General features: G+C 37.2%; 1 protein-coding gene across 1 annotated transcript in view; it reads right to left on the bottom strand.

Annotated features, from left to right (window-relative positions):
* The window catches only part of LOC121992593 (putative disease resistance RPP13-like protein 1), a 33,022-nt gene that overhangs the window by 6,134 nt on the left and 3,379 nt on the right, over positions 1 to 23,509 (bottom strand). Inside the window, exons 3-10 of the mRNA XM_042547077.1 lie at positions 17,528 to 17,750; positions 17,046 to 17,160; positions 16,853 to 16,950; positions 16,130 to 16,217; positions 14,180 to 14,691; positions 13,995 to 14,095; positions 10,871 to 11,027; positions 9,854 to 9,905 (exon numbers count right to left, since the gene is read on the bottom strand). Coding sequence (XP_042403011.1) covers positions 17,551 to 17,750 — 200 coding nt within the window. The 3' untranslated portion in view covers positions 9,854 to 9,905; positions 10,871 to 11,027; positions 13,995 to 14,095; ... (3 more) ...; positions 17,046 to 17,160; positions 17,528 to 17,550. The remainder of the gene's footprint in view (positions 1 to 9,853; positions 9,906 to 10,870; positions 11,028 to 13,994; positions 14,096 to 14,179; positions 14,692 to 16,129; positions 16,218 to 16,852; positions 16,951 to 17,045; positions 17,161 to 17,527; positions 17,751 to 23,509) is intronic.

Here is a 23,509-nt window from a genome sequence, read left to right as displayed (position 1 = left end):
TATGGTTGAATCGTTGTTTACACTATGTTTTAGCATAAGGCATTAGTAAATATGATTCAGACCCGGTTTGGGTCATAAGGAAGACTTTTGAGAATGAGCATGTACATATCACATTTTGTGTCATTCTCAAACTACACATCCACATTTGATCTATGTCGTTAATGAATTCATTATTGTTGAATCTTTTTATAGTTATAGTAACTTTAACTTCTTTAGTCTTGTACTAATTGAATTAATGAACCAAATATTTAAGGGGATATTTAACCTCCCATAAAGTTTTGATATGTTGAGCTCAACTAAGATGTTATGTGGTGTATCACGTATAGCCCAAGTTCGAGATTGAAGGATTAAGTCTCCATTTGGTGAGCTAATACGCGATTAACAACACACACAACAATTATCATTCAGGAATTAAATCCCAATTAAGTAATCTAATACTTATAGCATGAAGGGGGTTTAGATATTGGATGTAGATTCCATGTATAGATTCGTAAACCCGATTCGTTAACATTAATGAACTATTCAAGGGAATGGGCTTTTGTGGATCGTCATTGTTGGTGCAATCAATCTCAGGTCAAGGTTGACCAAGCTCGGGTTGACTTGAGTTTGGATTTTGATATTTAATCAATATGTTAGTAAGATGTCAAGTAGGTCAATGTTGATCGGATATTGATGATGTTAGAAGTCCAAGAGAGAGTTAGCACAAGAAGTCAAGTAGCTCAAGGTTGATCGAATACTTGATGATGTCAGAAGTCTAACAGGGAGTTGACATGAGAAGTCAAGTACATCAAGGTTAACCAGATACTTGATGATGTCTAGAGTACAACAAGGCAGCTTGCAAGCGAAATCGAAATGGATCACAGTTGACTGGACACCTGATAATTAGAAGACCAATATAAAGTTGGCATGAAAACGAGAAGTCTGAGTGGGTTATGGCTGATCGAACACTTGATTTAAAGTCCAATAAAGAGTTGACACGAGAAAAATGTTGGTGCTAGGTGCACAACATGTAACCTAGGTTTTGATATATGACTAAAGTTAAAGTTAGATTAGTTATGATCTAACCAGTTGTGTCAAGTTTGTAGGCACATGATACTTGACAGGTTTTAAAGTCATGGTTGTGAACCAAACAATAATCAAGTCCTAGTGGATCTAGGCATCTAAAATCCTGGTTGTGAATCAGGCAGTGACTAAGTCTTGGTTAGAAACCAAGTAGACAAATTCCTAGCTAGAGGATAGGTGAATCAAGTCCTGGTGATTATGGTGATTACGGCTTGGCAGACAAATTCCTAGCTGGGTGCTAGGTGACTCAAGTCTAAGTGTGTGAAATTAGCTGGAGGCTGATTGCTTGGCAAGAGTTCAAGTGTGTGGAATTATCTGGAGGCTAATTGCTTAGTAAAAGTTCTAAGTGTATGGAATCGGCTAGAGGCAGATCACTTAGCACAAGTCCAAGTGTGTTGAATCAGCTGGAGGCTGATTGCTTGGCAAAATTGCACTAGATAAGTTAATCTAGTCAAGAAAGTGAGAGTAACTTTATCTTTTATATTATACTTATTACTTGCAACCATTGCAGGGAATCATCCTCGACGGTTCCAAGCAACCAGATGTTATCTGGGGGTCACTAACTGGTGTTAACTCTTAACAAAGGAATTTCAGAGGATCCAGGCGATAGTATGGGACACAGGAGATCGAAGTATATGGGCAACTGGAGTGGCTTCTAGGTAACTGGGAAGATAAAGTTATCGGCAACCCGAGTGAGTTGGATCAAGATGAGATTTGACTGCTCTACAGTCGATCGGGAAGCCAAAGTTAATGTTATCTACCAGATAGAACTTGTAGCCACGTTTGCACCTACACAGGCGACCGGGAGGCTCCTAGTCGAACGAGTGTTATATAAGCAATTTCAAGGCAGAGCTTGAAAATAATCCCTCGCTCAATCATCTAGTTCTGTTCTCGTGCTCTAAGTGCTCCTTCTGTGCTACGACACACTTCATTTTCGATTGGCAATACCTAGAGTAACTTTTTATTTGTTTAAGTGTTGCCTTAATATGTTATATTATACTTAATTATTAGATTTTTTTTTTTGTAAGGTTTCTCCACCTAGGAGAAATTACAAATAAGAATCATTTTTTTTAAATTGCTTCATGTCTATACTTCTGGCTTGGTTGATCAATTTGCATGCTTGACCTATTAGATTTCATTATTACCTTTGTCTTACTTGATTGAATCAGTCTAAGTTAATTTATTATTTCCGCTGTGTTAACTTTGATTGATTCAGTTACTATCTTCTCTTTTTTTTAAAAAAAAAAAATTCTTAATACTATTCACCCCCCTCTAGTGTTGATTTTGATTCTACAATTAGGTATCAGAGTGAGTTGAGCTGATAGAAACTAGGAAAGCTTGGATAGTTGCATGTCTAAGTTCGATTTCCCTACCAGGTACTTCTAGTCAAGTGGAATTAGTAGAAGTTATCTCACCTTACTCTAAACTAGTTAGACCAAGGTATTGTATTAAAGTTGATTTAACTCTTGATTCTTAAAATGCCATTGTCTAAGAAGTCGTTGTTGCTTTGATACTTAAGAAGACCGTGTGTCTTGCCATGACCTGAAAACCAATTTTTGAAACTTTTGCTAAATTCGCTCAAAGCAAAACTTGAATCTGACATTGGACGAATTTTGCGCTCAGAAATAGGGGCAAACAATTAATTGTTTAATAATCTAAGTCTAGCCTATACCCAAATCCAAACCCTAATTAGAGTCATACCAAACCCAAACTAAACTCATATCATGTTCTAAGCCTTAATACAACTTGAACAAATTTGTGCTCTTGAGTTGTCTTTGTATGAAGGTTTCAACAAAACCTGTTTGCCGCTTTTCAATGGTGGCAATTTCACCTATTAGAAAAACAGAATGGAATACTATCTAATTAATGATATAGAAAATTATCTTATTATCAAGATGGCTTTAAGCTGCCCAGAACTCTAGATGACACTCCAGTTTTTTTTTTGAAAACTGGACAAACAACGATAAGAAAAAGGCTCAAGCGAATGCTAGAGCTATAACTACATTGCAGTGTGGGCTAACTCAAGAACAATTGACTAGGGCTATGCAAAAAAATCGACAAACCAAAAATCAGACCGGAACCGGTAGCTTACCGATTCCGATTTACCGGTTAATCGGTTTTAACCGGTTAACCGGTTTTTACCGGTTAATTTCCGGTTTTGGATTTTTTTTATCGGTTTAACCGGTAAACCGGTAAAACTAAGAGCGGATCATCTTCAGCCTTCCTTCCTCCCTCCTCTCCAGGTCACTTCTTTCAATTCCTCCTGTTTCCACTCTTCGCGTACACCGCACGATAGTTTCGTCGTCAGATGACGCCAACAGTTGGTTTGAGACCAATCTGATTTTCGGTTTGAAAATGATTTGAGACCAATCTGATTTCTATGCACGTGTCCTCTTCGTATTCATCAGTGCTAATGGATTATAACAAAATACCATGTACTTGTCAGAGCTCAATGCAATTCAAAGATGACATATATCTGGGAGGTCAGTTCAATAATAAGATGTTAAAAAGAAAGGAGAAGAAAGTCAATCTAAAAATAAAAAGGATAAAAGAGAAGAAAGTCAATCTAGAACTGACTGGATGACAGTATTGCTGCTGGCTCTTTTCAAATGGGAAAAATTTACCGGTTCTCGGTTGGAACCGGTTCAACCGGAACCGGTTCAACCGGAACCGGTTCAATCGGAACCGGTTCAACCGGAACCGGTTCAACCGGAACCGGTTCAACCGGAACCGGTAGAACCGGTAGAACCGGTAAGATACCGGTCGGTTAATCGGTTTTAAATAAATCATAATAAACCGAAATTAACCGAAACCGATAAACCGGTAAATCGGTTAACCGACCGGTTGAACAGGCGTACAACTGACAAAAGTCGACCAATTAAATAGTGCTAAACAACTTTGGGAGAAACTAATTGAAGTATGTGAAGGTTCAGTTGATTCAAGAACTACTAAAAAGGATCTATTACTAAACCTGATTCAAAACATTCAAATAAAAGAGGGTGCAAGAACATGCTCTAGCCATGTCCCGTGACATGAGCGTGTTCCTCCAGTCGATGTTAGATGTGAAATGGAGAAACCATGGAGTTTGCATAGTCTGATATGGGATAGTCGTGCCCATAGTCATGGTCGTGCCCCCTCTTGCCACAAAACTAGTTTGGTCAGTCTCCGACACACCCAGGTCGTGCCCACAAGCATGGTTGTGTTAGCCGACCTAGCCAGCAACACAATCTGGTCGTGCCACCTAGCATGATCGTGTCCGGCCCTCTTTTTTGCCGACTTGGAGCAACACTGCCAGGTCGTGCCGCCCAGCATGGTCGTGGCTCATGGGCAGCGCTCCCCCTATTTTTTAAGATATTTTGCATTTTAGGAAAGAGCCCCTAACTTTTTAGGAAAATTTGATACTTTTGATATCCTTGGAGACTATAAAAGAACCAAAGGGGCATCAAGGTATCAAGGGGGTATCCCCTCTCTAGAGGAGGTGTTTCCCCGTAATAGGAAACCTAAGAGAGTTGTTTCCAAGGAATCGTTGGAGTTTTCTTCACCATCAAGCTTGGAGTTCATCCGAAGATGATGATCGGCACACAACTATACATTCTCTTCTCTTTTTCTACTTGATTTTGAGTTTTAGAATGTCTTCTTCCTTATCTTTGCATTGTAACTCCATCTCCATAAAGTATTACTCTAAATTCTAGGATGAAAGAGTAACTCATTTTTCTCCTTTATGTATATTCATCTTTCTTTTACTGCACAATGTGTTGATCCATGATCCAACCTTATTGCGCATACATGATTATGACACTAATGTGCATCTTCATATCCCATGAGACGTGGGGAATGACTGAAAGGTGAACCCATCTCTCTGACCCATAAGCACCGAGACTTGAGAGGTTGTTCACGAAAGTAGTCTAAAACCCCACGAGGGCACCATTGGCTATCACAAAGCTTAATAGATTTACCCCGATCGAAGTCACGAAGTAGGAGATAGCACCTAGAGGACCATTGGACATCGTGACAGGAGTCTCCCGGAAAAAACGGTCACTTTAGTAAGACTACCTTGAAAGTAGGCATCACGTTTGGGTAAGCACGCCAGTATAATTCTAAAAGTCTATGATAGATATTCTAACTCAATTGTTCGATCAAGATACTGTTGTGAACTCTACTAAAGATTTTTATGAAATTTGTGATGAAAAAAATAGGTCATAAATATAATAATTGTCTAGTACTATTTGACCCTTCACATGGAGTACAGGGGAATAATGGGGTGTCCTCCCCAACTACAACCAGTGGTTGTGGGATGATCCATGTGAGTACACCTTTAACTCTGACCGGAGAAACCCTACAAATTTTTCTTACATGAACTATCAAGATCAAGTAGAGGAGAACTATGGAACACCATGGGGATTCCAACAAGCACCAAAATCTGACTTAGAAAATTTACTAGAGAACTTCCCCGCAACTCAAACTAAACAAATGGAGAAGTCAAGTCAACAACATTAAGCTACTATGGACATAGTCAAAAAGTTGATGGACAACATTGACACCTTTCTTAATCATTCTGTGTTGGAAACTCAAATTGTACATGTTCCTAGTTCTTCTCAAGAGCTCCAAATGAATTTTCATGTCAACCCGAGATCGATCCTTTTGAAGATTTTAACGATATCATTTCAAGGATCATTGAAGCTTTTAAGGAGCCTGAGGAGAGCACTGGAAATGATGAATATACAAGAAATGAAGAGGATGGAGTCATTGAGACATCATTTGAAGAAGGAAATTCATTTGTGTCTTCCAATTATGTTATATTAGAGATGGATGAGGATCCTCAAACTCTCAATATTCTAGAAAAGTCTTTCTCAGCCACAAGATGCAAAGAGATGGAAGCCACTCGGATACCACACAAAAAGGAACTCGAGGAATATAAAATTGAGACTTTGACAAAGTAGCATATAGCTTTGATTCAATTACCTCCAAACCTCAAAGATTCAGGAAATCCTTTCCTACCCACCACTGAAACCGCAACTGATGATTAACTTCATTTAAACTATCTAAGGCTACTAATCAAATTTTTATTGAGCATGCTTGTTGTAGGGAAAATTATTTAGGGTGGATGGCAATAGAAGAGTCAAATGAAAGACCTAAACCCTATGAAGTTGAGCGTATTTGATAAAGGACCAAGAGATAGAGTGAGCAAGTATCTTGTTCCTCCACGAATAAGATTTAGGTGGCATTGCAAGCCATTAAGATCAAGCATATTTGGTAAAGGGCAAAGAGCTAGTGGAAAGAGAGTAAGGAAATATCTTGTACCGACACAAGAAAAATTCAAAAGATCTTCCATTAATGAACCTATTAAGAGAAGAAGGAAGCGCGACCATTTTAAACCATGCACTCCCAATTGAAGAGAACATGGGCTAGCCATGCCCATAAGCACAACAGTGTCGCTTGCTGGACATTGGCAGTCGCACAAATCGAAGGAAACACGGGCACACTGTCTTATGAGGCCTACCCATGTCTCACTACAGACCAAATTTTAAACGGTCATAAATTTTGATCTGGGATGAATCATTCGATGTAAAACTAGTCATATCGAAGCTCTTTCAAAGGTCTACAGTTGGGTACTAGATTTAACCTGTAATGACTTAGTTTCAGATTTGAAAAAAGCCCTTGTTGAGGCCCAAAAGAACTTTGTTTAGGATAAAGATGCTCAAACGACGACGCGGAGAAGGGAAAGTGAAAAGCGACCAACAAGGACATCGTCACTATTGTCTCCACAATCAAAGTTGACTAGGCTAAGCAAAGATGCATCATCATGAATTTATTTGTTTGTTCTTATAACATGACTCTAGCATGATTTTGTGATAGTGTGTTTGTGTGCTTAGCGATCTATTTTCTTCTATCGATAGTAGAATGATTTGAGCATTGTTTAGTCAAAAGAGTTTTAGTGTTGGCCTACTTGTATGCCTAGCGATCTTTTCATGTTATGCTTGATCTTGAAAGTTGATATATATCTGAGAATAGTTATGATTCATAGAGCTGGACTTGTACTTTTATTTCCTAGGTGACCTCTCACTGCATTTTGGTTATTGAAGAAAACTCGGATCGTTGTACTCATTGGAAAAAAATTAAAATCCTGAAAAAAAATTTAAAAAAAAAAGGAGAAACGTGTGACAAGAAATTTTTTTTTTTAGTAGTGTGAAATAAAGGGATAAAAAATAGTTATCGTAGGTAAAAACGATATGGTATCCCTTTGAGACCAAATTAGGTTACTGGGGAAATATGTATTAGTTTCTCTCGATACCAAGTACTCCTTTGAAACTTTGTGTAGACAGTGCATAACACCTTGAGGGGTCGAAACTTGCATGTGGCATGTAAGTGCCCATTGTCAGAGGAATTAGAGCATGGCTAGATGACGACTTAACTAAGATTAGAGATTGAAACTTGAGAGTTAAGCCACTTTTACACTTAGTATGGAAAACTTTCACTTAGGCCACATTGGGACAATTCGTTTATCGTTGCTTATTAGTGAAACTGCATGATAGGATTAGATGGATTCATTAGGGATTATGATAGTATGGAAAACACACTTAGGCCACATTGGGACAATTCGTTTATCGTTGTTTATTAGGGAAACTGCATGATAGGATTAGATGGATTCATTAGGGATTATGATGCATTGCTCACATACATGAATTTAGATTACAAGTTTTGCTTGAGGACAAGCAAAATTTTAAGTCTTGGGGTATTTAACGTGTGTGTTTCATGCATAATTGTTGGTATTATTTTGCATACATTTGTTTCATCACATGAGCATATTTTGCATACTTTCATCTCTTTTGCATTATTTTCACACTTTTAGTTCCGAGAATTGCTCTTTGCACAGTAGCAATGGAGTTTGCAAAGTCTGACATGGGGTGGCCATGTCCACAGGTACAATTGTTCCCCCTCTTGCCGAAGAAATAGTTTGGTTAGCCTTTGACACACCCAAGCCGAGACCACAAGAACAACTGTGTTCGTCGACCTAGCTAGCGTCACGGTTTGGCCATGCCACCTAGCACGAACATGTCTAACCGCCTTTTTTTTTAATTGGAGCAACACGGCTAGGTCATGCCTCCCAACACGGTCGTGGCTCGTGATCAGCAGTCCCCATATTTTTTGGGATATTTTGCATTTTAGGAAAGAGCCCCTAACTATGTAGGAAAGTTTGTTACTTTTGGTACCCTTGAAGAGAAACAGGGGGGCATCTATTGGGAGCATCAAGGGATCAAGGGATTCTCCCCTCCCTAAAGGAGATGTTTCCCCATGATTGGAAACCCTAGAAGAGTTGTTTCTAAGGAGCCATCGGAGTTCTGTCCACCATCGAGCTTGAAATTCATCCGAAGACGACGATCGGCACATGACTAAGCATTCTCTTATCTTTTTCTCCTTGATTTTGAGTTATAGAATGTCTTCTTCCTTGTCTTTGTGTTGTAACTCCATCTCCATGGAGTAGTACTCTAAATTCTAGGATGAGGGAGTAGCTTGATTGATTGACATTCGATTTATGTATATTCATATTTCTTGTACTATATGATGTGTTGATCCATGATCCGACCTTATTGCACATACATGATTATAATGCTAACTTATATCTTTATATCCCACGGGACGCAGGGAATGGTCGAAAGGTGAACCGAACTCTCTAACCCATAAAGACCGAGACTTGAGATGTTGTTCACAAAAGTAGTCCAAAATCTCATGAAAGCACTATTGGCTATCACAAAGCTTAATAGGTTTACCTCGATTCAACGTCACGAAGTAGGGGATAACACCTAGAAGACTGTGGTGCATCTTGATAAGAGTCTCCTTGAGAAAGCGGTCGCTTTAGTAAGGCTACCTTGAAAGTAGGTGTCGTGTTTGGGTAAGCATGCCGATATAATTCCAAAAGTCTATACATGTTACCTCGGGATAGACCACCTTCATGCATGCCAACATTAAGGTAAGAGAGTGAATAATATTTATGGTGTCAACAGTCATCGTGGCAAAATCAAAATCTTATAGTTGCTCCCCAAAATCGATTTTCTCCTAAGACTCCAGTTGCTTTCTCAATTTGTTTTCTTTCTCTCATGATTCTCACAAGTTCAATTGTTCTAGATAGTCTATTTCACGATTCTGATTGGTACTCGATGTACAGTCCCTATGGAATTAATATTTTATTACTTGACGATAGTCGTGTACTTGCAGATTTTGTCCATCATATTTGCACTGCTCAATACAATGGGTTTGTCTAGACAATCGAAACCATTTAGCCCACTCAACTCAACCAAACTATCACAACCAACTCAATCTACACGTCCAGATTGACCAATCAATTCTGAAATCAAGTAGTTGATCAACTTGACTAGTCAGCTCAGCTTATTCAACCTAATTTGCTTGTTTAAAATAAATATTTTTTAATAATTTTAGAAAAGTGAATCAGAAAAAGAATAACTATTCTTAGAAGAAAGTAAGAAATATCCTAGGAATTTCTGTTCCATGAGAACTAGTTTTTCATGTTTATTTTTGCAACCAAACTAGGAACATAGTCTTCTGGAATAGGAATAAGATCACTATTTCTATGAACCAAATGCACTACAGATTTTTATAGAAGTTGAACAAAGTTTTCTAGATTAACAAATATATTAGTCGCATAGATTAAGCCAAAGTTAGGATAATGCACAATGACAACTCAATCACTATCCTTAACATTAAACTCAAAATAAAATAAATAAAAACTGAAAATACAGGGCTTTCAGAAATCATTTCCTAGACTAAACCATACCTCTCCTATCTTCCATTCTTCCTTTCTCCAAATACTATCATCAACCTCATACCTATGTGAGGAAATCTAATTAGACAAATTGAACAATAGTTGCTATAATTTGAATGGCACTTCACATGAACTTGATTAAAAGCATTGAAAAAAATAGTAGTACCAATGATATGAATAAAAATAACTCCAACGACTTGATCACCGATTGGAAACATCGTATGATTATCTGTACTTACAGTTAATTACCTTACTTCTTTGTAAGGTACTATATTTTAGGAAATGTATGTGTAGACTCTAGATCTCAACAGCTAGATTACTAGCCAAGTAAATCTAAAATGAATCAGAATAATAAACCATATATTAAAATTATCATTGAGCTATTACCGTTAATAGTTAAATGTACTATGGGTTTAGCCATACAATGGGTATTTAGTTATTGGGTATTATGTGTCCTATAGATATGGTGCAAGAGTCTACTTTTGGAAGCAAGTGTGAAGTATTTTCCCTCTTAAATATAATGTTTAAATCCCATGCAAAGACTGAGTAACAGACCACCCTTGTTCAGAAGATCTGCAGTGATTGGTTATTTTAATGTTAGCATGCCCTATAGGTGTATGTACTACCGGTAGACTACTATGTGCCCAGACAAAAATATTTTCCTATATTTTTAATTGTGTATTCAATCAACAGTGGCCAGCTCCTATTTTTGATGTTTCTAAAGAATACCAATGAGCAAGCAAGTAATGTTATTATTATATCCATTCTCCTTCGATCAAAGTTACCTTTCAAGGTATCTTTCCAATATTGGAGATGACATCTACCTAAATTGACTCCTAGTTCAGACATGTAAACGATGGGACCTCAAACATATCATACATAAGGTCAGATGGAGAAAAAAAGATGGCAAACATAATATTCCTCATGCATCAAATTCCAATAAATTAACATGCTATGTGGCTAAAGAATTACACACGAACAATGTCGGATATGCAATGCGAGTAATGTAGATAAAATGCACGAACTTACTCATCATCACTTGAAGGGGCACCGGCCCTACAACAGAGTTGAGTTGTTGATTATTTGTGCTGCCAAAATTCTGGGGAGACGGAGATCAAGTAGGCCTTACAACAAAGTTAAATGAAGAAATGCTCAGATTTGAAAAGTTTCCAGCTGGTTGTATTGGCTGCTGACCACACAATTCTGTATTAAAAATCTAGCAGTAATGAAAATAAAAGGGAATGAAAGTGGCATTTTAGTTTAACAATGTTTCTACTATGAGAAAAAGAGCAGAAGTTGAATCATTTAAAAAAAAAATGTAGATCTGTTACATTAATAGCCCCTAGTACTGGTCTCACGGATATGGAGGGAGATAAATATAGGTACATAGGTGTTAGGTGTATGGTGGGATAAACCTCAGGTCCTCAGTTTCTGAGAATTGACCCCTGACCATTACGCCAGAGATGTCATGTGTCTACCGTCTGCGCTACGCCTTCGGAGCAGTTGAATCATTTTATACATTGGATGATTAGTAGTATTGCCGGAATAATGAACTTGGACCTTTCATTTGACTCCAAATTCAGATATTTAACAAGAGTCAAAGATTATAATAGCCTATATGTTTCTACAAATTATGTTCTCAAATGAAAAATATAGTGCTCGGACAGAGTGGATACTGGATATCATATTTCCAATCAGAAACATAGTTTCCAACCTTTCAAGGTTCTTTTTCAACCTTCTTCTGCTAATCAAGACTAAAATAATTTAAGAAAAAAGAGGAATAAAAGAGAAAAATCCCAACAAAGAACACTTAAAAAATTATGATCAGAAAAAAAAAATCAAAGTTTTCACAAAAAGAGAAAAAAAAAACGTTTAACATTTTTCACCATTGCAAATTAAGACTTGCATAGCAATGCTTATAAGGTCCACTCACGTATTCAACAAGTCTGAGATAAAAATAACATGAAAGTTTGTTTTCTCTTCCTATATCATTTCAAAAATAACCAAGTAATTCGATTAGAAACTGAATTTTGCCTAGTCCAACTGAGTGAATTTTGGAATGAAGTTGCTCTAAACACTACTAAATATCAGTGATCCGGATATGTGAGAGGGTCAAAGGCAATTAAGAGAAAGAAGAAGGGCATTTTTGTAATTGGACATTTAGGGTTTTCTTTTGGTGATTAAGGCAAGCACGGGAGGGGAAGAGGGGAAGGGGGGGATCCGCCGCCAGCTAGAGAGGAGAGGAGGGTTTGTGGAAAGAGGCGGCGGCCAGGGGAGGAAAGGGGGAATTCGCTAGGGTTCGCCGTCATCATCGCCAACTCTGCCTACTCCTTCGTTGCCATCCTCAAGCGCCAGTTACCGGTCACGGTTTTTCTTCCTCCTCATCCCCCACTGTTCGCCAACTCCATCACCGGCCGCCACTGATTTCAGCTTCCTCATGAGCTGCGCTGCCGTGAGCGCAGCCGCTCCGGGCGTCACTTTCCTTCTCCTTTCTCCCTTCTCTGCGATAGCCTCGTCCCGGAGCCCAGCTACAGGCTCCTGCATCCATAGCCGCGTCATTTCCGGCAGCCCCTAGCGGCTGGCACCACTCCCTGCGGCCAACGCCGCTGCCACCAGTGGCCGGCGTCGTATCTAGTGGTCATCGCAGCCGCTGCCGCCTCTTCCGGTGGTATTAAGCCGACTCCGGTTTCCCGACCGTCAATCCCGACGGTTGTACAGCCGCTGTCCCCGCCGCGTGCGGCACAGATCCGATCCAGTGCAGTGTTTCCGGCCATCGAGCCGTGTTGTGTTTCGCTATTTGGATTGTTATCATGCAGACGCTGTAGTCGGACCATGCTCCGTCCTGCGGATCTATATCGCGTCCGGCTTCGAGCTACTGGAGCCAGCTACGCGTTCGGTGGACATTTATCCACTATTCGGGATCGCGACGACGCAGTCATCTCATTGATCCATCCGAGGGCGCCCCCCTGGGCCAGGGTAAGTTCTCGTACTCGGTATCTGTTCATTTTATTGCTATACTATTATGCGGTTACTTATACGTCTGTGGGATTCGCCTCGAGCACCGAGGTACCAGAGACCGGGGGAACCCGGTTGCTGGATACAGGTACAGTTGACCGGAGGAGGACTTCTGACGATCTGGTCAACGTAGAGGACAGCTCACCACCGGGTCAAGAGGATGCGGTCAACCCTCCAGACACGTCATACCGGCAAGTTCGTCTTCTCAGCTTCCCGACAGGATCAATCAGTATTCTCAGCGTTATGCCTATAGCCATCTCAGTTACTTTGCTCACTTCTAAACCATTTAAAGCTATGTTTAATTCACAATTCCAACTACTTTTCACTATCCAGGCAAGATGGTGATGCACTCACAGATATACATAGTAAGTTTTAGTAAAGGCACATTCTAAAAACATGGTGAAGCAGAGTAGTATACCCAGCTCACTGTTAAGTCAACTGTTACAGAAGTTCTCTTTAAATGGCTGGCAATATCGCTATGGTTCCTGTATCCTCAGCTTAGGTAGAAAGGCAAATTATTAATGTTTCAGATCGTCAAAGCCACCAAAAAAGGAAAATAAAATCCATAGGTTCATTTTGGAGCATGTTTTAATACCACAAAAGAAGGTTCCTACTAATTTGCAAATGCACTCCCATAGTTTCTCAACCTTTTTTAAGACAACCTCTTGATAGGCTTGAAAGCGGATCTAATTTAGAACCTTGTATTGTTGCCAGAGCTGCCAAAATACCTAGGACTGACTATAAAATGAACTGTACAAGACTTCAAACTGTATTGACTCATCACTGAATGCAGACCTCAACAAAATGAACCATTTTGTGCGTGTAACTACTCTTTTATTAACACCATAAAGATGTATAATTACCAATCGGTTAAACTGACTCCAATTTCAATACAGATTTCTGTTAACAGACAACAAATCAAACTAGTAACCCAGTATAGTGCAGATGAAAGTAAAACAATATATTGATGTGGTATGATGAGATGGTAACAATTAGACAATAAAAATGGCATAGATGAACTTCAAGTAAAAAATGCATTGAAGTGCTTCGATGAGATGGTAACAATGAAAATGATATAGATGAACTTCAACCATTCAGTGTAAAGAAAAAAATATATTACTTTTTGCCAAAAAAACACCTGAATTTCCAAATTTTCCAAGACCAAAAGAACTTTGGCTGGCTTTCTGGAAAGGGCTAGGTTGACCAAAATTACCGCTGGGGAATCCTTGTGGATCAGACCTGATAACAGGTACTGAAAGTCAAGGAAAATAGAAAGTCAGGGAAAAAAAGCTGGTTCTAATTTAATAAAACCTAAAGAATAACCTGTTCTCAGAGCTAAGATTAGTTGCTGCCTTTAGTTGACTAAAACTTGAAAAAGAGGGGGCATAATTTCCTTGAACATTTACAGATGATGCATTGTTCATGAACACAGGAGACTGAGTCGAGCTTGAAATGGGAGTGGAATTCATCTAATGAAAACCAGGACTTCGTGAACCATATGGTTTTTTCAATAAATTATCAAATTCATTCAACTTGGAAAGGTATAACTTCCTCTCTCTCTCTCTCTCTCTCTCACTCTCTCTCAACCTGCACAGGAACATAGGCCCCCACGGGCTGGATCAGCTGGAGAGGTGCCTGATTCTTGCAGCTAAGGTTCTGGGGTCAAAGGTCGCCAGCTGCACACGGGGTTAAAATCCTGGTCTGCTGTGCCAAAAATTCCTGCGACCCCCAGTCACCTCTCTTGCCCAGCATTAACCGTGATTTACTCCCTCTGGAATCCTGGGGGGCCAGGCCCAGGGGGCCGCTAGGGTGGCGGTTCCACCTTTTTGCAGCAGCTGCACAGGAACATAGGTTCTTTAAGCATTTCTAGGCAACAAAGGGAAAGAAATTATATGCTCTAGCATGTCAGTTACATCTTAGTTAAGTTCCATATCAGAAATTGTCAGCCAACATGGGAGGATGATAAACCTTAGCTAACCAAATTGCTGTCGACTTGAAATCATGCATCTATGAGCAAGTGGCTGAGTCTATCAACTTACCAGTCAGTCCTCTTGAACAAATTATTATAATATTATCCTTAATATCAGAGCAAGCTTAAGCGTACATACAATGAGGTGTTTCAACGGGAAAAAGACTATCAATGGTGATGGTACGTACTATCATCAGATTGGAGGTAACATGCTGTTGAGTAGAGATTATACACATAAAAATTGGATGTTGGACTTCAACAAAGATGTGTGAAAATTATACCACTGTAGTTTACTTCCACATGGAAGTATGGGTTAATAGAAGTATTTATAAAGCTTAGATGAGAGACCATTAATTCAAGTTTAAGCATTTTTGGGGAAATGTCTATCAAGATAATGGATCAATTCTCTTATTTTGTGGATTTTATATAAAAGGGAAACTCTTGAATTACAGATGATTATTGAATTAACAGCTGATTTTATATAACAGCTGATTATTGAATTACATAACATTGGCAGGAGCGTAATGTTGTTTACCACAGTATGTTCCATTGTACACAAACATTATGTTATGCTTTGTATACTAGGAAAAATAAAGGAACAATTTTCCACATATTTAACAATTACTTTTGTGGCATTTGACAAAAAGTAAACATACTGTATCACAATTTATTGCTTAGGGTTGCATCCTGCTAAATTGCTGATTCAATAATCATAATACAAGGACATTTAAGCTTATATGATCCGTTCATCTACATAAATATGTTGTTGTACTAAGTAGAAGCCTTAATATTTTAATAATAATCCCTAACATAAATTACAACTCCCACGCGACTTAAGTAAAACTGCAAAAGATTGCCACCTATTTCTAGTTTCTATATCCATGATCCTCTTCAAAAACAAGCTTCTTATTAAATATATATGTGTATATAACTATAAGAAAGAGTAAAGTCATTCAAAATTAGTCAGTTAATTAAATCGAAAACCTTTCTAAAGTTAACTTGATATATCTCTACATGCTCAGTGAGTTAATTCTTTAGTCTATACATGTCTACAAGAGACTTGATATGAAGACAGTATATCTATACAGGAATCATTTAAAATCTTCATCTAATATACAATTAGAGGGCCCTCCAAGATATAATCACCAGTTTCAGCTGTTTCTAACCATTAAAGTGGTACAGATTATCAGAGAGACAATATAGAATGGCTGAGCATCATCTTATCTACACTGTCAAAGCACAGTGTTCTCAGTTAGTTTAATGACTTGGGGGGAGATAAAGAGAGAATCAGCTTTGGAGCTTACAAAAGATTCGACACTTAATCCTTTCCTTACATCATCATATGACCGAAGTTCTTCATAACTGATATCACCAACAATGTCACAAGGACCACTATTGGAAAAGAGATTAGTTAGTCAATGAGGCAATATACTATGCACATCAACAGGAATTGTAAAATGAAAGGCAATAATAAGGAGTTATTTGAATCCAATTTAGTAATTTTATAAATATAATGTATCACATCGTGTTAAATTGTTAATAACAGTGCAATGTCCAGAATAGCAAATATTTGAACCTTTTTTCTTCCCATTTTTTTTATCAAGTGATGCTAATGAAATTTAATGGTCAACTGCAATAACTAAAGCAACAAACTTGTGGTTTCTGTTATTTATGGTGGCTTGTAATTGTCGTATGCATGTATCCAAATAGTTTCAAGAATGTGATGGATAAGCATGATAATGAATAAAGCATAGTGTCATCTTACATGTTATTAGGATACAAATATATCTACATAATTCATCCACAAGAACCGGGCTACTAAGTTACAAATTCATTAGAATATAAGAAACAAATGAGGTTGGGAACATACTTCTAAATGCCAAAAAATGAAAAAGGAAAAAAAGGAGAGAACATCAAACAGTATATGCACGCATCCAAAGGTCTATATGATTTGTGGTTGTGCATTAATGCATCGTAAGCAAGCTTACTAGGCTTTAACTGGTACATATTAGTTCAAAATAACTTACTACTTGCAATGGCCATAACAAGTAAGCTTCCAAAGAGGTGTGCTTCATTCTTAAAATCTTCGATTATTTGTTTTTTGCAGGATTCAGGATCTGTGCACCTATTGATAATAAAAGAAACAAAACATCTTAAATTTATCCTGTGTGCTAGCAAAAGCAAAGACCAAATTAATCATATGCTGTTATGAAAACACACTTATGATCTGATGCTTGGGACTGAGCTTGAGCTTGAGCTTGAGCTTGTGTAGGCATGTAGCAGTTGCATTTGTAGCTCTATACGAGGATGATCTTGTCCGCTTGTTTTCAAATGGCTGACAACATACACAAAAATCAAAACCAATCATGGCTTGAAAAGTGAAAATCAAAATCTGATACTGAATGGCAGAACAACAGAGAAGAATCAGATTTTTCTTGGTGTCTGTGTACCAAACAGCCACTATGATAGAAATTACAAAATCTTCACACAAAGGCAAACCCAGACATCTTTCACAGAAAATTTTAAAGAAAACATCCATGAATGCCATAGAAAGGGCAAGACAACACTATCTGGAGAAAGAGTATTGGTTTTATACCATAAACCCCATAAGATGGACATCATAAAAGTACCATAATCATGCACATACTGATAAAAATTTGAGATTACTAACAGCACCTTATAGAAGTAATGTGAGAAAGCACCTTGGCAGGAGGTTGGTATTTAGCTACGAAATTGAAGAAACCTTTCTTAGGGGTGCTGTTCTGTAATGGGGCCTGTTTTGCACTCCAAAACCGTAAGGTTTGGCTTTTGGTGCTGAGTAGTGTTTGGAAAATGTATGGTACTCTGGTTTCCAAACCGTAGGGATTAGGTTTTGTCTCTTGTTGAGTTGTATGAAGAAATTTGCAGCGAAATCCATATTGGTAACTGAAAAAAAAAATTAAAAACAAAAAAATCAGTACTAGTTAAGTGGCTAGTGAATTTTAACCAATTAACATTTACATGAACTGAATAAATAACACCCAAAAACATAGAGACAAGTACATAGAAGACCAAGATAGCTGCAATGTTACGGAAGAATTATGGATATTATGCTGTAAATTGCTGATCCACCTTGCTTGTAACTTATCAATGATTTCTATGATTATTAATTAAAAAAACCTAAATTCTCATCCAAATTCATGTGCTTATCGGAAAATAAATCATCATCGTAGTCAAGACATGTTTCCTACCTATTTGAACCCATTGAGCTCATGCAAAATGCCAATTAAAATCATTGACAAGCAAGACACATGATACCTACACAGATATCTCTTTTGCCTCTCCCTCCAGGATTCTGATTATTATGATAGAGAACAGCTAGACCAAAAAAGGGCAGAGAAAATGTGTAGCAATCATGAAAGCGCAAAAGTTGAATTTACCTTCCGCGTTGAAAATTCCTACAGAGCTTCTTGTTCCAATTCATCCCGCAGCGAACCTTGAACGCTTCACCCCTTTTATCATGAAAATATTTTTATTTTAATATTATTATAATGATTTTAACTAAAATTATTATTTCCAATTTATTAAAATTATTTTAATTTTAATAAAATCACTTTAAATTGATTATATTTGCTTCAAAACCATTATAATATACTTGTTCAAAATCTATAATATGTAGTTGTTTTAGAAGTATATCTTAAACTTGCTATAAATAATTTTAGTTAAATTGTTTGATGTTAAAATAATTTCAAATAAAATTATTATACGAGACCGCATATATTTTTAAATAAAAAAGGGATGGAATGTTATTTTGATTTATTTAACAAAAATTAAGATGCCTTTTGGGTGAAAATAACAATAAGGGATTCTTTTGATTTTTGACTAAATTTAATATTTAGTAAATAGAAGAAAATTCCACTTGGCCCCATAGTATGTATACATTTTTTCACTTCACCTTAGAGTTAAAAATAAAAAACTATATTTATCAACTGTAGTTTTGATAATTTTCGTTTAAATTCTTCTTAAATATGTGTTAGTTCAAATGTTCATAATCTTTTAAATATAATATACATAAAGGTTAAAATATATTTTTCAAAATTATAGGAGATAAAAAAATTATTCTCTCAAAGTTTTAATGCTGACTTTGTTGATTATGAAAAAAAAATTAAGTTTTTCTAAATATTATTGGGTAAAAATAAAAAGGACACCCAAATTATATAAATCATCAAAAGGTATCTTAAAAAATAATAATAATAAAAAGGACATCCCATAGATGTTTTATTCCGACCATACTCTTACTTTTAACATTATTGTAGCAGTTACACTTAGCACTTAACTGCAGCAACGTGTAACAGTTACTCTTACTTTTAACGTTATTGTAGCAGCTACACTTAGCTGCTACAACGTGTAGCAGCTATAGAGTAGCTGCTACAATATTCATCCTTATTTTCAGTGCTATTGTAGTAAGTACGAGTAGCAGTTGCTACAACAATATAACAATTATTTTAAAGTAATTTTGATCAATTTAAAATGATTTTAATGAAGTTTTAAGAAATTTTCATCAAATTGGTAAAAAGTATTTTGATATAATAATACTTTGTGTATTGTAATTTTGATTAAAATAAAATAGTAGATTTTCACGTTGTAGTAGCTTTTGCTATACGTTATAACAACTATGAGTGACTATTGTAACAATGTTAGAAGAAGGGGTATTTTGGATATAAAATATTTGATGGGGTGTTCTTTTATTTCTTTATTTTTTAATAGAGTGTACTTTTTCATGATTTACATAATTTGAATTTTCACCCTTATTTGTTTGTAAAATAAAATTTTCTCAATTAAAAATGTGACATTATAGTAATAAAGGAGTTTTTTGATCCACTGTTCAAATTGTGACAAGTTTCCTACCGACTTCTCTAGATTATCCGATTGGACAAATCAATTGTAGTGAAAAGTGGAATTCACCACCAAGCGACCTCACATAGTCGGCTCTACAACCATATGTGAGGAGGTAAATCGAGAAACTATAGTTGATCATTACAGGGAAGATTATTCATTCAACTTTATCGAAAATCAATCCCTACCTATGATAATAAATTTTGTCTCGTAATAATCAACTCAATCCTACTTTAAGAGTCTGATTGACCATATCACCAAAATACAAGTGGCAGAAGGATAATGATTTGTCGGGTTCAAGACAACTGATATATCCTAAAGGCAATGGAGGCCTTACTAGCAAGTTCCAGATCCTTCCGTCCCATACAATTTGCTGACTTTATTAGTCCATAAAGCCATAGCAATTAAACATTTGATCACGTATGGCTTTGGAGTGCATGTTTACACAACACAATTTTATTTATTTATATATATATATATATACACCCAGTATGCTAGTGTGTATGAACAGGACATCAGCATCATTATCTTTATTCATTTTTTTAAAAAAAATTTAAATTGAAAAAATCAACGTTTCCTCGTATAAATCTTAAATACATTAATATATCTCATAAATATATTACTATACTCCGTAAACGTTTAAATTTTTTTCGTTTTTAATTTTTCTTTTAACTGAACACTATAATTTAATTGGAAAACATGAACCTTAAAGGTAAAATATTAAAAAAATTTAGCTTAAACACTATAACCTAATTGGGAAGTCTAAATCCTAAAAGTACACCTAAATTTTTTTTCATTTTAAATTTTTCTTTTAACTGAACACTACAACTTAATTGGGAAGCCTGAACCCTAAAGGTAAAATCTTAAAATTTTTTAACTTGAACACTATAACTCAATTGGGAAGTCTAAACCCTAAGGGTACGCCTAATTTTTTTTCGTTTTTAATTGGGTTATAGTATTCAAACTAAAAAACTTTAAAATTTTACATACAGGGTTCATGATTCCTAATTAAGTTATAGCGTTCAGTTAAAAGAAAATAAAAAATGAAAAATGAAAAAAATTTAGGTATTTATGGGGTCTAGTAATATATTTACGGGGTATAATAAGGTATTTAGGACTTATATTTACAAAAATATTGATTTTTAAAAATAAAAAATAAAAAAACACTCTGATATCCTACGCGCAAAGTCACGTACTGTGCGACGAACAAGATATCAAATTCGTGTGTGTGTATATCTATATGTTGGTGCGGTTTGCACTAACGATCTAACTCAGGTTTTGATGAATGACAAGTTAAGTTAAGTTAGACTTTATTTGTGATCTAACCATTTGATTAAGTGTGCAGAAAATCCAGCTAGGTCGACGGACCGACCGGATAGCTAGTACGAAATCCAGCTAGGTCGACGGGCCGATCGGATAGCTGGTACAAAGTCTAGTTAGATCGACGATCCGATTGGATAGCTGGTATGAAGTCCAGATGGGTTGACGGACTGACTGAATATCTAGCAAGAAGTCCAGCTAGGTCAACGGCCGACCGGATAGTTGGCACAAAGTCCAGGCAGGTCGACGGACTGACCAGATGTCTGGCAAACTGGTAAGTTAAGGTAAGTCACTGGAGGAGAGTGATCAAGTGAGGATGCGTCTCGGTTGAAGGGACAGTAGGCGTCGGTTCAGCTTAGGTCCATTTGGGATCCCTAAGCTGAGGCCTTGACTAGTTCCTGGTCCTGGGAGGATAGGAATTAATTATTACTCTATTTATTATTATTAAATTGTCCTAATACTTATTTTGCAGAGTATTTTGGACTAACGTAGTTTTATAGGGCAAAAAGAAGAAAGTTACCTTCAGATGAACAGTGTCCGAAGGCGCCTTCAAGCAATGAAGGCACATTTGTACTGTTCGTAGAAGGCGTCTTCCACGGCACGTCTTCCACAGGATAAACTTTTGGCGTTACAATGGATAAGTGCCGATATGTTCGGGATCAAACTCGCCTCATTGAAGGCGCCTTCCATTGCTATGGAAGGCGCCTTCCATGCCCTTTATAAGGATATCTCGAGAAATCATTTAACAACAACCACCATACGAGCTACTACGCGTTCTTTGGAGATTCCGATTGCTCCGGGCTCCTGCTACGACTCTACTACAAAGCTGCTGCGCCCGACGACTGATCCGAGAACTTCCGATCGCGGTCGACAACTGACATCGACACAAGCGCTCCAACTTCAATCTCCAAAATATCGGTAAATTTTTTCATGTAATTAAAATACTATAAAAAGGGCAAGTGCAGGGTGTTGCACTTGTTCTAACTTTCCTTGTACTTCGATTCCCTCTTCCGGAGGTACCGGAAGAGGTTTATAGTAAATTATCCATCGATAGGTCCGGGGGACCTGGGTCTTAGAGTAGGAGTCGTCGAAGGCTCCGAATCAAGTAAACCACTTGCGTTCTTCTTGTGCTTGCTTTTTGTGTTTCTCTTTTCCGCTGCGTTCATACTCTGTTTTCTAAAATGAAAAAGAACAAGTTTTTGAAAACCATGTGATTCCCCCCCCCCCCCCCCCCCCCCTCTCATATGCGTAATCAGTCCAACAATATACACACACAGAAATGATATCTTGGGCGATTTATCCTGAACGACCGTGGGTGACATCTCACGTGGATCATCTCACATGGCTAAAATTGTATTTTTTATTCTCCTCTCTCATCTGCATGCAATTCTCTTCGCTCTCCTACATGTATGCAAGTCTCTCTCCATGTAAGGTGGTACTGATCTTTAAAAACCAGCACCAACACCAACGCTGGTTTGAAACCAACACCAACCTGCACCATGTTGGTTTCAAACCAACATCAGCCAGCACCAACCAACACCATGCTGGTGCTGGTCTTCAAGAGCAGCACCAACACTGGTACTGGCACCAGCGTTATTTTGAAACCAGCACAGTTGGTGCTAGTCTTTAAAGACCAGCACCAACGCTGGTTTCAAACCAACACATTAAAGACTAGCACCAACATTGATCTTTTAAGACCAGTACCAATGGCCAGCACCAGCGTTGGTCTTTTAAGACCAGTACCAATGGCCAGCACCAACATGGTGCTAGCTAGTGCTGGTTTGAAACCAACGTTGGTGCTGGTCTTTAAAGACCAACACCACCATGGTATTGGCTGGTGTTAGTTTCAAACTAGGATTGGTGCTAGTCTTTAAAGTTAGCAAAATGTGACTGTGCTTGACCCCAATGCCCTCACCAATCCGTCTCAGAGCCAACACGAAGGAGGTAAATTATGTGTGGCTATTAGCTCTTAGAATAGTGACTGACCCATAAGGGAGACATTTACCTCGACTATGCCAAGATTCGAACCCCATGACCTCAAGTTGACAACATTGCATGCATGCAGGAGAGAGAAGAAAATTGCATGAAGATGAGAGAGAAGAATAAAAAAAAATCAATTTTGGTCGCTTCAGATAATCCACATAGGATGTCGCCCACAATTGTGCAGGCTAAGTTACCCCGAATATATATATATAATATTTAATTATGATAACAGTTAATCCAATCAAATTAAAACTATAAAAGCTATAAATATATGATGTAATAATATATCTAATATAATATCAAATCATATATATTATATTATATTTTATATAATTAAAAATAATTAATATATTTTTATTTAAAATTTATTTGTTTTTTTAATGGAACTAAACAATGGAATTTGTTTGATTAGGTCACATGACCATTTATAACTAATCTAATTCGTTTAATTAAATTACTAAAATTAGGCATAAATGAGCTAACTCACTTATAAACAGGTCGTGTGT

The sequence above is a fragment of the Zingiber officinale genome, chromosome 6B, assembly GCF_018446385.1.
Source record: "Zingiber officinale cultivar Zhangliang chromosome 6B, Zo_v1.1, whole genome shotgun sequence".
Taxonomy (NCBI): Eukaryota; Viridiplantae; Streptophyta; class Magnoliopsida; order Zingiberales; family Zingiberaceae; genus Zingiber; species Zingiber officinale.
Note: the sequence above shows the minus strand (reverse complement) of the source record. Positions and strands in the feature narration are given on the sequence as shown.